The sequence below is a fragment of the Musa acuminata genome, chromosome BXJ1-9 (genome assembly GCF_036884655.1).
Source record: "Musa acuminata AAA Group cultivar baxijiao chromosome BXJ1-9, Cavendish_Baxijiao_AAA, whole genome shotgun sequence".
Lineage (NCBI taxonomy): Eukaryota > Viridiplantae > Streptophyta > Magnoliopsida > Zingiberales > Musaceae > Musa > Musa acuminata.
In genome coordinates, this window is record NC_088335.1 from 44826626 (window position 1) to 44840482 (window position 13857).

The 13857-nt window shown below is 42.1% G+C and overlaps 3 protein-coding genes across 4 annotated transcripts; 2 read left to right on the forward strand and 1 right to left on the reverse strand.

Annotated features, from left to right (window-relative positions):
* The first annotated feature begins 675 nt into the window (after positions 1–675).
* On the forward strand, positions 676–1924 carry LOC135593735 (caffeoylshikimate esterase-like). The gene has a single exon (XM_065083989.1). The coding sequence runs from the start codon at positions 752–754 to the stop codon at positions 1760–1762; it is 1011 nt and encodes a 336-aa protein (XP_064940061.1). The 5' UTR covers positions 676–751; the 3' UTR covers positions 1763–1924.
* A 242-nt stretch (positions 1925–2166) lies between these two features.
* LOC135593733 (peptidyl-prolyl cis-trans isomerase CYP37, chloroplastic-like) lies at positions 2167–8149 on the reverse strand. Of its 2 annotated transcripts, XM_065083987.1 has the most exons (12): positions 7858–8149; positions 7194–7454; positions 7028–7117; positions 6349–6444; positions 6001–6108; positions 5835–5884; positions 4889–4991; positions 3936–3989; positions 3237–3392; positions 3021–3143; positions 2609–2658; positions 2167–2515 (listed from the first exon to the last, which is right to left on the reverse strand). In XM_065083987.1, exons 1-12 carry the CDS (start codon positions 8035–8037, stop codon positions 2404–2406), a joined length of 1383 nt encoding a protein of 460 aa, XP_064940059.1. In that variant the 5' UTR covers positions 8038–8149; the 3' UTR covers positions 2167–2403. The 2 variants fall into 2 exon arrangements, with proteins under 2 accessions (XP_064940059.1, XP_064940060.1); XM_065083988.1 differs by lacking the exon at positions 6349–6444.
* A 2514-nt stretch (positions 8150–10663) lies between these two features.
* On the forward strand, positions 10664–13497 carry LOC135593736 (sugar transport protein MST3-like). Its single transcript, XM_065083990.1, has 4 exons — positions 10664–10910; positions 10989–11311; positions 11970–12599; positions 12791–13497. The coding sequence occupies exons 1-4, from the start codon at positions 10778–10780 to the stop codon at positions 13265–13267; spliced, it is 1563 nt and encodes a 520-aa protein (XP_064940062.1). The 5' UTR covers positions 10664–10777; the 3' UTR covers positions 13268–13497.
* Positions 13498–13857: the final 360 nt, after the last annotated feature.

Here is a 13857-nt window from a genome sequence, read left to right on the forward strand (position 1 = left end):
CTAATCAAGACGTCAACATCTTCCCACATCAATCCTATGCATATATTTACTTATTATTATTTATTGTTTGGTAAATAATAATAATGACTATATTTTAAATGTACATTTATCCAAGGGTAAAATTATATTTCAAAAGTCCATTGAATATTATGTCATAAATTTATCACTCTGACATTTTTTATATTTATCCAAAAAATAAATACATATTTTTATTTAAATTAATAAGTAAATAAATATGTATATATATATATATGTAATCTTATAAAAAAATTATATGATTTACATATATAATAAATCAATAATCATCATCATATAAATAAATATAAACTATTTTTAAGAAATAAATAAATAAATTTTTTACTTATAGAAGACATAAATCATATTGATTTCTAATTAAATCATATTGATAATCTTGTAAATTTAAATATTATTATAAATTATTTTAAATTTTTAAAAAAATTATAATGCTAAAATAATAATACTACTTTGATAGTATCATCATCAATATTTAATTCAAATATAATTTAAAGACTTTACCAAACATAAATTAATATTTAAAATATGCATTATTCCCCACTCCACAATTCAATCCCAACCGTCTTTCTACGTATCTGACGGCAGAAATGCATCTTAATTTCGTGGAAGCGAGGCAGCAAGTATTTGGGAGTCAAACGCTTGTCATCACCACCACCACCACCAACACCAACACCAACAACCCAGCGGGAGCAGCGGCCAGAGATATCATCTCATCATGGCGGCGGCGGAGGCGCCGGGGGGGAGGAGCCACTTCTGGGGAGACGACCCGGCGGAGGAAGACGACTACTACGCCGCCCAAGGCATCCACGGCAGCAGTTCCTTCTACACCTCGCGGCGAGGCGTCACCCTTTTCACCCGCTCCTGGCTGCCGCAGATTACGCCGACGAGTTCCCCACCCGGCCGTCCCCGAGCCCTGATCTGTATGATCCACGGCTACGGCAACGACATCAGCTGGACCTTCCAGGCCACCCCCATCTTCCTCGCCCAGCACGGGTTCGCCTGCTTCGCCCTCGACCTCCCGGGCCACGGCCGCTCCCAGGGCCTCCGCGCCTTCGTTTCCGACGTCGACGCCGTCGCCTGCGACTGCCTCGCCTACTTCCGCTCCGTCAGGCAGTCCCCCGGGCTGCAGGGCCTCCCGTGCTTCCTCTTCGGCGAATCGATGGGCGGCGCCCTCTGCCTTCTGATCCACCTCCTCGAGCAGGAGGGGGAGCAGGGGTGGGACGGCGCCGTCCTCGTCGCGCCCATGTGCAAGATCTCCGACAGCATACGGCCGAGGTGGCCCGTCCCGGAGATCTTGACCTTCGTCGCGAAGTTCGCCCCCACGCTACCCGTCGTCCCCACGGCCGATCTGTTGGCGAAGTCGGTGAAGGTGGAGGAGAAGCGGGTCGTGGCGGCGAGCAACCCGTTAAGGTACGCGGGGAGGCCTCGGCTGGGGACCGTGGCGGAGCTGATGAGGGTGACAGATCGCCTCAACTCCAGGCTGTCGGAGGTCACCATCCCCTTCATCGTGCTGCACGGGAGCGCCGACGTGGTGACCGACCCGAGCGTCAGCCGAGCGCTCTACGACACGGCGAGGAGCAAGGACAAGACCATCAAGATCTACGATGGGATGCTGCACTCGCTGCTGTTCGGGGAGCCCGACGAGAATATCGCCATGGTTCGGAACGATATCCTCGCATGGTTGAATGAGCGGACCGGAGGAGCCGCCGACCGCCGCAATTGCTAACAGCGCCGCGCCCGGAGAAGAAGCTCTTTCCATTATGCCAATTCGATTGATTGTGCAAAAAATAAGAGGAACTAAATATGTGCTGCATACATCAGTGCCTGATGAGTGTCAGATGTGATGATCCAAAGAGAGGGACACAAAAATGATCTGATTTAGAATTGAGTTCGTCGATCTCTCAATTAGGTCCACTTATCGTCCCCAACGTAGACTTGGCAGCCTTGTCATGTTGGTTGCCGATACAAAGCACTAATATCCAAAGAAAAATCTGCTCATTATAACTTGGTGAAGCTGTAAAATGCCTCTCTGTAACCATGGCAACAGGATGCCAATAATATATCATAAATGTGCTGGTAAATAACAATCCGAGTTCACAAAGAATTGGAGCTGCAAGACTGAGATAGGTGTGGTATGTAAGTGTTGGTACCAGTAGTCATCACAGCAGATTCAATGTGCATCAAGAAGAACAAAATGAATCATGTAGCACACACTAACTCAAACTCTACAGGCTCATGGTTCCATGTCCTAGCAATGAAACACAATAGGTTACAGCTTAACAGCACAGCCTTTGACAAGAAAAGTCTATGCCTTCTTAAGAGCAAACCACAAAGGAATGGAAGAATTATGTTCTGTGGATAAGCAGATTAACTTCCGTCGGGGAGTATGAGGCGGTCTTGACCTCGCACCAATTTAGCTGATCGAATAATATCTCCTGTTTTTATTTGTGGCAGTACTTCTCTTCCACCAACTGTATATCTGCAAATTGCAAAATGCAAGCATCCATGTGACTTTAATTTAGATGAATTTACATTGCATCATGTGAAAGGAATTGCAGTCCTGAGAATTTACCCGAAAACGGAAAATTGGCCTTCATCAAAGGACAAACCTCCTAAGCCAGACTGCAAAGACAAGATAAGAAATGGGCAGTTCCATTCAGATGAGCATATTCGATAACCACATGTAGATAGCAGACTAGCATAGTGCAAATGCATGCTAAAGTGGGTAATGATAACTGTGACATGGGCAAGGAGCATTAGCAAAGTGTCATGAATTGGTATCCATGTATTCAATGCTCACTAGCCAAATGTGTCACAGATTGTGCCATTAAGTCTTGTATATTTTCTGGCATTTTTCAAACCTCACATTAGGAGGTTTTAGTGTCTTAGCTATTTTGCCCTTTTTAGAATAAATTCTATTGAGGTGCATCCAAAAAATGTGACTCTAACCAAAACATAGTTATTGACTATAGTAATTTACTCACATTTCTCTTGTCATAGAGATAGAAAAAAAATTGAGATGGTGAGGAGTATTCTTCGGAGTCTATATTATGTGCCATGGCAACAGCTCCATATACAGATAAGGGAAGCACAGGCAGCTCTCCATCCTATCAAGATAGAATGAGAAAAGTCAACTCTCAGCATAGATAAGACCAACATGCTCTAATCAACCATCAGTAAAGCATGAAGACCAGAAGGACCTGAACACTCAGAGTCGTCTTGTATAATGGTTCAAATTGCCCAGATGGAATCATTTCTAATGGAACACTATACCCATAATTCTCAAGTTCATTATCCGATAAAATAGCTTGGCTTGCACATTTCAGCTTGACTCCATCATATGCTCCATCGATCACCTGTAACTCAAAATTGAAGTTCCTGATTTCCAACTAGTCATGATAATAATCAAGTCGATGACTTATCTGCAGAGAACTCAGAGACAAAGGTTCTTGCAGCCATTTTGTCATAAACATAGTGAACAATAGTTTAGCAGGGATGATAGCTGGTAAGATTGTTCAGTTAATCAGCTTAATCTTAGTTCAGATATCGTTCAGGTTCAGGACAGATTTGGATATGCGTAGTTATCCAAGTAAGGTTTGAGTTTCGGTATGTAGGTAGGTAGTCAGATTCAGTGCAGGTAGCAGGTACCCAACTCATTTTTTCATTCCCAATGTAAGCTAAGGATGACAGTGGATCAGCTCTTTCTGTATCCAAGTTTACATGATTAACTTAAACTGAGTTCAAGTACCCTTTAATCAAGTTTTGGATAGGTTCAAGTAGGAAGTACGGTATATGGGTCATCTCCAGATTGAGTTGAAAATCACCATGCCTGATCCATCGCCATCCCCATGTTTGAGTGCTATAAATGAACAGGACCAAGTTACATTTAGCTACCTTACCAATTTCGCAAAGTTCCCAGAAGTTAGTGGGGCAGAATATCCATCAAGGACAACCTGTAGATGTGGAGAACAAACAAGAAAGTCAATCTTTAAGAACAACATAATATTAGCTAGTTGAAAAAGGCTTTTTGATATGTAAAGAAGATGGAATATAATGAAAAGATTATCAGGTAATGTACATCTGCTGATTGCATCAAGCTTCTGTCATAATAAACTAATACTCTAGTCAAAATTGAAAGGAGTCAAATAAAATATCTTTATTCTGTAAATTAATAATTTCGTTGAGGTTTTTCATGTTTCCATCGGCTACACTATGCAAACTTCAGAAATTCTTCTCATGTGTTTTAGTTCCCCAAGTTGAACTTTTAATGTTATACTAGGCTAAGAGAGAAATTCTTTTGCAATTAAGTCAAGAATAAACTTGCTCTTGACACATGATTGTGTGTCTTGATATTAATGCACTTTAATCGAACCAATGGCAATCATTTGTTCCTTCATCAATTTCTCACGAGTTCTGATTTGCCATCTTGTCTAGCGACCTTAGAGTCCATCTTCAGAGTAGGAAAAAAAAGGCCAAAAATATTATGATGTGAAGCTTTCAGTTTTAATAACTATAAAAATTTTTAAAAAACTTGAGAAAATGAGAACCTGTTACTAAATAGAAGCAGCAGATATCATGTCTGGTCAGAAGCTCTTCATATCGGCCTCAATAAATTAGAAACAATAAAAATACTATATAATACTGTACCTAGCAAAATAATTCTAAATAATTTTTGTTTGTCTTTTAAGCACATTATATCATCATATTGTGATATATCCGTGCAGGTATACCTGTCTTAGCAGTTAGCATTGCTATAATTCGATGCAGTGCTGTAAATTCTGCATTTCAAAATATATGTTTTATCATAATCTACTGAGACAACATGCCATGAGTTATCCCAAATGAAGCAAACCTGGATGGTAGTTGTCGTTTTTGGTTCACCACCAGCACTTGGAAAGAATGTGGAGCCATCCACTTTCTCAATGGTAAATTCAACTGTTCCTCTACCTGTTAGCCTACCAATAGCATGAAGATGTTTAATGTGAATTCTATAATCACCAATAGGTCAAATATAAAGCACTAGCCTTGGCATAAGCTTTTTCTATAGTGGTCTCTAGATTTCCCCTTTTTTTTTTTGAAGGAACATCGAGGGAAAAACAAAGCCCCACCAGCAGTAGTCTCTAAGTCCCATCAGACATCAAATACAATTTATGCAAGTCAGAATTTCCATTCGTGTTACTGAAATCAAAACTGTAAAGTATGATGTACAGAAACATCTAATTAGATTAGGACAAAGTTTGAAGTTCAACACAAATTATTTTCATTCTCCTTTTTCATTAGGTAAAATAAATATAAGCCTACCAAGTCAAGATATGTCCAATAATGTCTCAGATTATTAAGACAATTAAAATAACAAAGGCTGTTTTGGTGTCTCAGTTCGCATTGTAAAGATGGTTTGAGAAGATTCATTATCTTTACCACAAAATTGTACTTCCCATGTAACAATTATTATGATAAATAATTTGTAAGTATTTTTTGGTGTCAATAAAGACTAAAAAATCAATCATTAAAAGCTGTTATAGATGTTAGATAGTAACATCAGAAATAATATATCATGGACATATTTGGCACAACCATCTGCATGAAAATTAGAGTGAGTTTTATGTGTTTGTAATAAGGTATGAACAGACTAAGGGGCGCAAACATCAAGGAGCAGAAGGTCCAAACAATCTGATTGTTCATGCTGTTCCAATTAATTAAACAAATATAGGTAATATAGCAACAAAATGCAAAATCCAGAAAACACTGTCTAATAAATATGTCAGAGATGGGAGCTCGAAGAGAGCTGCAGAGGTGACCTTGGGTACTTCATGTATTGTTCAGGCAACAGAAAAGACAAGCCCGGAGCCTGTTAAAGAAATTACTCTTTCAGAAATAAATGAGATACATAGATGTGACGGTAGAAATCTTTGCTCTTGAACAAACATTTGCTTGTACGAATGCTATCATAGTAACTGATAGTACCTGCAACAGTTCCAGTTCTGCTACTGTGTCAAGAGATGAAGCAAGACCTACAGATACCTTATCTGGGTCCTTTACCTTTATGAACTCAATAAGGTTTTGCAATCCCCCCTGAAAAGCATACAGAAAGTTAATGTAGTTTAGCCCTAGACTTAACTTGTGTTCATGGTCAATTGCTTCTACTATTTAGATGATACTATAGCTGTGACACTCTAATTAGTCCCGCATCGAAAGTTTGAGGGATCCTATGGTGTTATATAAGGCCATATTGTTTTCATGGTTTCATCTAAGTTGTCTCAGTTCTAGAATGCAATCATTAGTTATTAAGATTGAATATCTCATCAAGTGCACCTTTCCATCAAGTAAAGTAGTATATAGCACAGAGCCTTTTTCCTTGAGTTCTATCGGTATGTTACCCAAGATTGCATCCTTCTCCTCAGTTGCAATCTGAAAGAAGAGAACTTCAATGTAGTAGCTTGACAGTCAAAGCAAATTAAAGCAATGTTCCCCGAAACATAATCAAAACAGTCCAAGCAAAGAAAATAAGATGAATTGGATCAGTTTACCATAATTAAAGAATGCTATTTGATATCAACAAGTATAAAGTCTCCTGTTTGTTGAATAAAATTCAGATATTCTATTTTTAGCCATATTTAATTATAATTTCAAATCACAAGAATCATACAGAGTGCATATACAATAAAGGTTGTCTTTGTAACAATTACAATAATGGTGGTAATGGAAGCATGAACTCATCACCAAAGTCCATTTGTTCAAATTCTACAATGCCAGAAAAGTCCCAACGCAACAAGAAAGCAAATAAGATAAAGAAATTTAATCTTCTAAAAATGAATAAGAAAGCAACCAAAGGGCCACACTTGTTCAGGTCAGAAACATTCAAGCACTTTAACAGTTACCATATGCTTTCAGGTCATGAGAGCATAACATATCACAAAGTAGTTTCCTTGTGCTACAAATAGATGTTTTAGATATTGATTGCCAGGATAAAATGAGAAAATAAGAAATGCACCTTCAGAGCCTTCTTCACATCACTTTCCATTGTACCATAGGGCTTTCTTTGGGGTATTCTTAACAAGTATGAGATATCCTCCAAAGAATCCTATATTGCAAAGAGAAAATAGATAGCTTATGAGATTCAATATATGAAAAGGGAGATTTATAGCAACATGTTTCACCTGAATTGCTTTCATGTTTGAATTGGCAGGAATTGCCTTCCTCAAAGCAAGTTCTCCAGTTCTAGGGACCTTAGTGTCAGGTGAATAAAGCACTGCATTTGCAGAAAATAGAAACCAGGGCACCCAATTGCTCAAATGTAGTGGAAATGATATTTGAGTAAATATGAGAATCACAGCCATTGCTCTTGCAAACTTTTTCCTTCCATCATAGAACATTGATAAATTTGGGCACAACAGAATCTTTTGGAGACCTGAAAACACCTGGGTACCCAGAGTTAAAGAAAAAGCCTCTATAAGCAACACACCTGGGATGAGAATGAATTCCAGTAATGCAGCCAACAATTCCAATAATTATAGCGCACATTGACTGATATCGAAATTGCATAAAAATGGTATTGACAAGATCACTGATTTTGAGAATGAACCTAACCCCCAAGCATTACATGAATTCGATGCTCGAATGCATTACATTTACAACAAGAAAGCACGAAGCTCCCAACTCGATCCCTACCAACCAAATCACCATTCATTTACGAAGAGGAGGAGAAATTAAAGAAGAATCATAGTTCCGTCAGATGGAAAAAACGAATGTGTCTAAATTTGGAGGCAGTCATAAGCCAGGCAAGCGTATATATTGGAGCCAAGAACGGGCAATCGCACTCACCAAAGACTGCTTCGAATTCTTGGCCGAGACGGCGCAGTTCTCAATGCGAGCTTTGCCTCTGCGGTTTCTCGGGAGCCCCTTTCGCCGTCCGACAAGTCGAGGAAGGAGGAGCGATGATCGGCTCCAGTGAGCTCTTACGAATGGGAAGCGGGCGGCAGACACCACCAGCATCGACGACATGGAATAATAGGATGAGTACCGGAGACGAAGAAGGGAAGGAAGAGCTGCTGCTGTCTGCCCTTCTTATTCCTCTGCTTTATCCACTGCCAATATGACCTCAAATCCCGCGACTGACTCCATATCAGAACTTGGGGAGTTGAGGTGGTCTAAATCCACAGCCGTGAACACGGTCCGATTCGACCCAAAATCGAATCGGTTAAGAACCGAAATCAGACCGGCGGTTCAGTTTCGATTCTCGAACCATTCGGTTCAATTTCAAACCGGTTGAAAATGAAAAAGAAGAATAATGTATTGGTTAGCATTTCAAAATTCTCATAAGAGAATTTTTTTTTATCAATCGAAATGGATGAAACTCGAATCAAAGATAGGAAACTATCACTTTAGTTCCATAGAGACTCCGTATTAACAAGAACGAAAGATTTTAGAATTGATATTTTTACTGCTGCACTAATTCACTCCCCTCTTAGTGTTCCTTACAAATTGATGATTATAAAATAAAATTTATTTAAAAATAATTATATTTATTTTTTTATCGAACTAAAACTGTCGATTTCATATAATCATAATGTGTAGTTTTGAGATTCATAAAACTAATATTAAACTAGAAGAAGCACCAAAGACCTCAAAGGTGATTCAATATCTTGTAGGTGGATCTTCCCTCTCACATCCCTTCCAAAGACCTAAAAGGCGATGCAAACTTCCACCCTCAGCCACAGAGGTGGCTGTCCCTTTAGGGAGAAGACCTTTAGACCATACCCTGTTGGAAGAACCAGACCGAGATCTGTCTCAATAGCCATACAAGACAAGAGGTGATGATAGATAGCACATGGGAGATCCATTAATAGTTGACCATTTTTCTTTTTTTTTATTCAGAATAATATCATATCCTCATCGTCATCTCTTTTTCTCTCATTAATTTTATTTTCCTCGAGTTTTGTTCCTTCTTGGGCCTCTCCTCCTTGAATCAGGTGTTTATCATGAATCACGCTATACTATTATTTTAATTTGTGACTCATATCACACCCATTAAAGTGTACAACATATAATAACACTATTCAAATATACAAATCATGTCGCTATATATATATATATTTATTTATTTATTTATTTATATCATGTCTGCTTTAAGATCTGATGTGTTGATCATGGACGGATGCACGCGTGATCAGATAAGAGTCTGCTAAGGCAGGCATGATGGGCATATGGAGACGAGCGTGGCGAGGGAGAGGGAGAGGTCGTTGAGTCGTCGACTTATTGGCATCAGAATCTACTGCACATGATCTTTGGCTGCCCACCAACGCGTTGACTTCGAGGTCGGGTCAAGCCAACCCAGCTTGAATGATGGGTTGACCAGTCTATTCTGCGGCACCGTGGCTGCTTCCGGCTCGTCTGACACATGACTGCATGGGTCGGCCTCACAAGACAGTGGTCATGGCCGCAACAGAGGAGGAGCAGGTAAAGTGCTCCGGTGGTCCTCGGTGGTGGCGCCCAACTGAGACCATCGAGTGCCGTAAGGAGACTGCGCAAGTCAAACAGTGTCCCACACAGTGGGATTTCCTGCCACGATGTGTCAGATCGATGTCACCTCGACGGCTCTCATCAGCCGGACTTCGATGTACTTCCATATCTTCTGACTCGTCACGCCGCCACCGTATCCCACCCCATAAGACGTGTATTTATCGCATCCAACAACACCCCACGTTTAACGACACGTGGATTAATGAATTACTCGGTCGAGTCAGCATCACTGAACGACGCCTTATTGTATATTAGCTGCTCTATAAACGTGTCAATTTATATTATACGATCGAATGGACGTGACGAATACGTTTCCACGCGGCAAAGATGGCAAAGTTATAGCAGCGTCGGATCCCACCATCAAATGTTTGATTCCATAGGAACAAACTCCACTACTGTCATGGAAAATTAGTGAATTCATGGAAAAAGGATTATTATTTTTAGATAGTATCCCTTATTTTTAGAATTCTTTGAGTTCTTAAATGCCTTCAATCACATAAAAGGAACTTTTTTATATTATATTATAATATTTTTAATGTTATAATATTTTTTTGTATTACATTGCAGTGTTTTTTTTTCTGATTTTGTTATAAACACTATAACACAATGTAAAAATATTATAAATATTATTTTTTTATATAAAAATACTATATTATAATATTTTTAGTATTATTAAAAATAATACAATATAATATAAAAATAATGTCATTGAAATGATTTATTTTATGGATCGATCCATAAAAAAATAATATTTTAGATATTAAAAAATATATTATTATTTTCGATAAAATTTGAGTTCAAGATCATGTTCTTTACAAGGAAACCATTCAAATTAAATACTTGGACAATGTGGGCGTATAAATGCAAGAGGATAACGTTGAACCCAAGTTTTGGTGTCAACACAGCAACCGCAACGTTAATTGCCACGACACTGTGCCAACTCCCCCTCCGCCTCGTATCGTAGCCGCGAGTCTCCCCACCAACGGTCAGGATTCGACGGCCCATGTCGGCACGCGGATGAGTGAAGGCCCGAAACGCTGCCGTCGTGACCCGATTGCTTCTCGCCCACTTCCCCACCCTCACCCCGCCTATTTAAATCCGCCCTCCTCCCTCTGCTCTCGCATCCAACTCTCCTCCTCTTCTTCGTTTCCTGCGCTCTGCGTCGCTCTCTATATCCGAGCTCTTAGGTCTTTGTTCGCGTCAGCCGGAAGTCGGTGGTACAATGGCGGGCGGCGCGATTGTCAACACCGGGGGCGGGAAGGAGTACCCCGGGAAGCTCACCCTCTTCGTCTTCCTCACCTGCGTCGTCGCCGCCACCGGCGGCCTCATCTTCGGCTACGACATCGGCATATCCGGTGTGATTTCGATCTACTCTTTGTTGGATCTTCTTTTTCTTTCTGCGTTTGGATCTGATGTGGGTTGGGGATCGGTAGGTGGTGTGACGTCGATGGATTCTTTTCTGGAGAAGTTCTTCCCGGAGGTCTACCGGAAGGAGAAGAAGGACACGAGCACTAACCAGTACTGCAAGTTCGACAGCCAGCTGTTGACCACCTTCACGTCGTCGCTGTACCTGGCGGCGCTGATCGCCTCCTTCCTCGCGTCCGCCGTCACGAGGATGTTCGGGCGCAAGTGGTCCATGTTCGGCGGTGGGCTCGTCTTCCTCGTCGGCGCCGCCCTCAATGGCGCTGCCAGGAACATCCTCATGCTCATCCTCGGCCGCATCCTCCTCGGCATCGGCGTCGGCTTCGCCAACCAGGTAGGTCTCCTTGATCTTATCCTTCAAGTTCAACGAAGATTAGTGTTCCCCTTCCTCTTCTTCATCGGGAAGAATCTCATCATAGGTCGAATACTTTTAACCCAATCTTTGTCCATTTCTTCCTCCAACAATTTAGGGTTACAGTAGAAGCTTCCTCTATTAGATGAATTAGATGACCTCTGTTGGATCTATCGGCCCTAAAAATTGGACTGAAGCAAAGAGCTGTATACACTTAGACCACCGACGGTTCATCTCAGAAAGGGGATGAATCGATGATGTCGATATAATCGGCAGTCCGTGTGATTTACCAACATCTTTATATGTTACTATAAATTTGGGAATCAAAACAACATTGTTAGTCCTTTTATCGACATTGTCAATATTTTGTCCTACAGGTAATTAGAATGCCAATTCTCATTTGGTATCTTTTTGTCACACGTCTTAGGCGTATTAGAGCAGTGCGCTCCTCCGATATCTTTTGGCATGATCCTGTTTGTCTCATTCGAGGACAGTTTGCTCTGCAGTCTTGTATTTCAAATGACCCTCCACCTGCCGCAAAGATTCCCACGTTTCTTCTGTAGAAAAAGAATATATTTTAAGCTATAGATGTGTAGGCGATCAAAAAGTTCCAATCTTTTTCGGTATTGCAATCTCGCAGTCTGTGCCGGTCTACCTCTCGGAGATGGCCCCGGCGCAGCTACGCGGGATGCTCAACATCGGGTTCCAGCTCATGATCACGGTGGGAATCCTCGCCGCCAATCTGATCAACTACGGCACCGCCAAGATCAAGGGCGGCTGGGGGTGGCGCATCAGCCTCGCCCTCGCCGCTGTCCCCGCCGGTATCATCACCCTCGGCGCCTTATTCCTCCCCGACACGCCAAACTCCCTCATCGAGCGTGGTCACCCCCAGGAGGCCAAGGAGATGCTTCGTCGCATTCGCGGCACCGACGACATCCACGAGGAGTACAACGACCTCGTCGCGGCCAGCGAGGAGTCCAAGCTGGTGAAGCACCCTTGGGCCAATATCATCCAGCGCAAGTACCGCCCGCAGCTCACCATGGCCATCCTCATCCCCTTCTTCCAGCAGCTCACCGGTATCAATGTGATCATGTTCTACGCACCCGTGCTCTTCAAGACCATCGGTTTCGGCGACAACGCATCGCTCATGTCCGCCGTGATTACCGGGCTGGTCAACGTGTTCTCTACGCTTGTGTCCGTCTTCACCGTCGACAAGCTCGGCCGAAGAAAGCTGTTCTTGCAGGGCGGGTTTCAAATGATCCTCTGCCAGGTATTATAAGAACATACGTTTCCAGAAATCTCATTATTCGATTGCTTAAAATCCCGAATTCTCCTCTATTCTTCATGCAATTTCATCTCCTGTTCCTTAGTTCATATCAGTCGCTACTTTCCATCGCTTTGAACCTTTGAGTGCAACTTAGATTTTGATTCTTTCTTTTGCTTTGATTCTTTCGAGTGCAGATTATAGTCGGAACCTTAATCGCAATCAAACTCGGCACCAACGGAGAGGGGCACATCTCCAAGACCTATGCAGCTTTCATGGTGTTCTTCATCTGTGCCTACGTTGCTGGATTTGCATGGTCTTGGGGTCCCCTGGGATGGTTGGTTCCCAGCGAGATCTTTCCTCTGGAGATCAGGTCAGCAGGACAGAGCATCAACGTGTCGGTCAACATGCTCTTCACCTTCATCATCGCTCAAGCATTTCTCGCCATGCTCTGCCACATGAAGTTTGGCCTCTTCTACTTCTTCGCCGGATGGGTGGTCATCATGACCACCTTCATCGCCCTTTTCCTTCCCGAGACAAAAAACGTGCCGATCGAGGAGATGATCCTCGTGTGGAAGGCCCACTGGTTCTGGAGCAAGTTCATCTCGGATGATGACGTCCATGTAGGCAACGTTGAGATGAGCAATGGCAGCAAGTCCAAGTCAGTCGTATGACTGCAGACCGGTCCTTCATCCTCCTTCAATAATCCAAGAAGTGTTCTAAACGGACCACGAACCAATCTTTTCTAGCATTCATCCTCCTTTTTGCTGTTGTCATGGCTGGGCTGTTCTTCTAGACAGATATCAATGATGAAACATCTATGAGATTCTGTAAAGCTTTTGATTCATATGTAATCGAGGCAGCCTAAAACTTTGGGAAGAAGGAAGGCTCTTCCCATGTTTCACATGTCAAGGACGGAAAGCCAAGGGCATGACGATCGTGAAAAGGTTCCGATGGGTGAGTTGTTCGTCACGCGTTCTCAATGAGAAGAGGTGGAAAAGGTTGCAGGAGAGACGATAAAGGCTCTCCGTCGGCTCCTCGATGCCCGGTGACATGTTGGGTTCGGATAACACTGTGGATAAAGGCTGGTGACGTGGAGATGTGTGTGTAGAGCCTTAAAGACGTAGTGGATGGGTCGAACGCCACCCGATGCATTCATGGCCACAGCTAGCAAATTGATTGCCACCGCAAACCCATCGTAGCAGATCGACTCTTCGACTATCTTTTATGCTGAGAAATTTGGTAGACATTTCTTATTGGATTG

Excerpts from the sequence above, each read along its gene's own strand:
- LOC135593735 (XM_065083989.1), top strand. The coding sequence starts at position 752 with ATGGCGGCGGCGGAGGCGCCGGGGGGGAGGAGCCACTTCTGGGGAGAC.
- LOC135593733 (XM_065083987.1), bottom strand. The coding sequence starts at position 8,037 with ATGTCGTCGATGCTGGTGGTGTCTGCCGCCCGCTTCCCATTCGTAAGA. Across the intron at positions 7,455-7,857 it reads AGAATTCGAAGCAGTCTTTG|GTGTTTTCAGGTCTCCAAAA; the intron begins GTGAGTGCGATT and ends CTGGGTACCCAG. Across the intron at positions 7,118-7,193 it reads CAAACATGAAAGCAATTCAG|GATTCTTTGGAGGATATCTC; the intron begins GTGAAACATGTT and ends TTTGCAATATAG.
- LOC135593736 (XM_065083990.1), top strand. The coding sequence starts at position 10,778 with ATGGCGGGCGGCGCGATTGTCAACACCGGGGGCGGGAAGGAGTACCCC. Across the intron at positions 10,911-10,988 it reads CTACGACATCGGCATATCCG|GTGGTGTGACGTCGATGGAT; the intron begins GTGTGATTTCGA and ends GGGGATCGGTAG. Across the intron at positions 11,312-11,969 it reads GCGTCGGCTTCGCCAACCAG|TCTGTGCCGGTCTACCTCTC; the intron begins GTAGGTCTCCTT and ends GCAATCTCGCAG.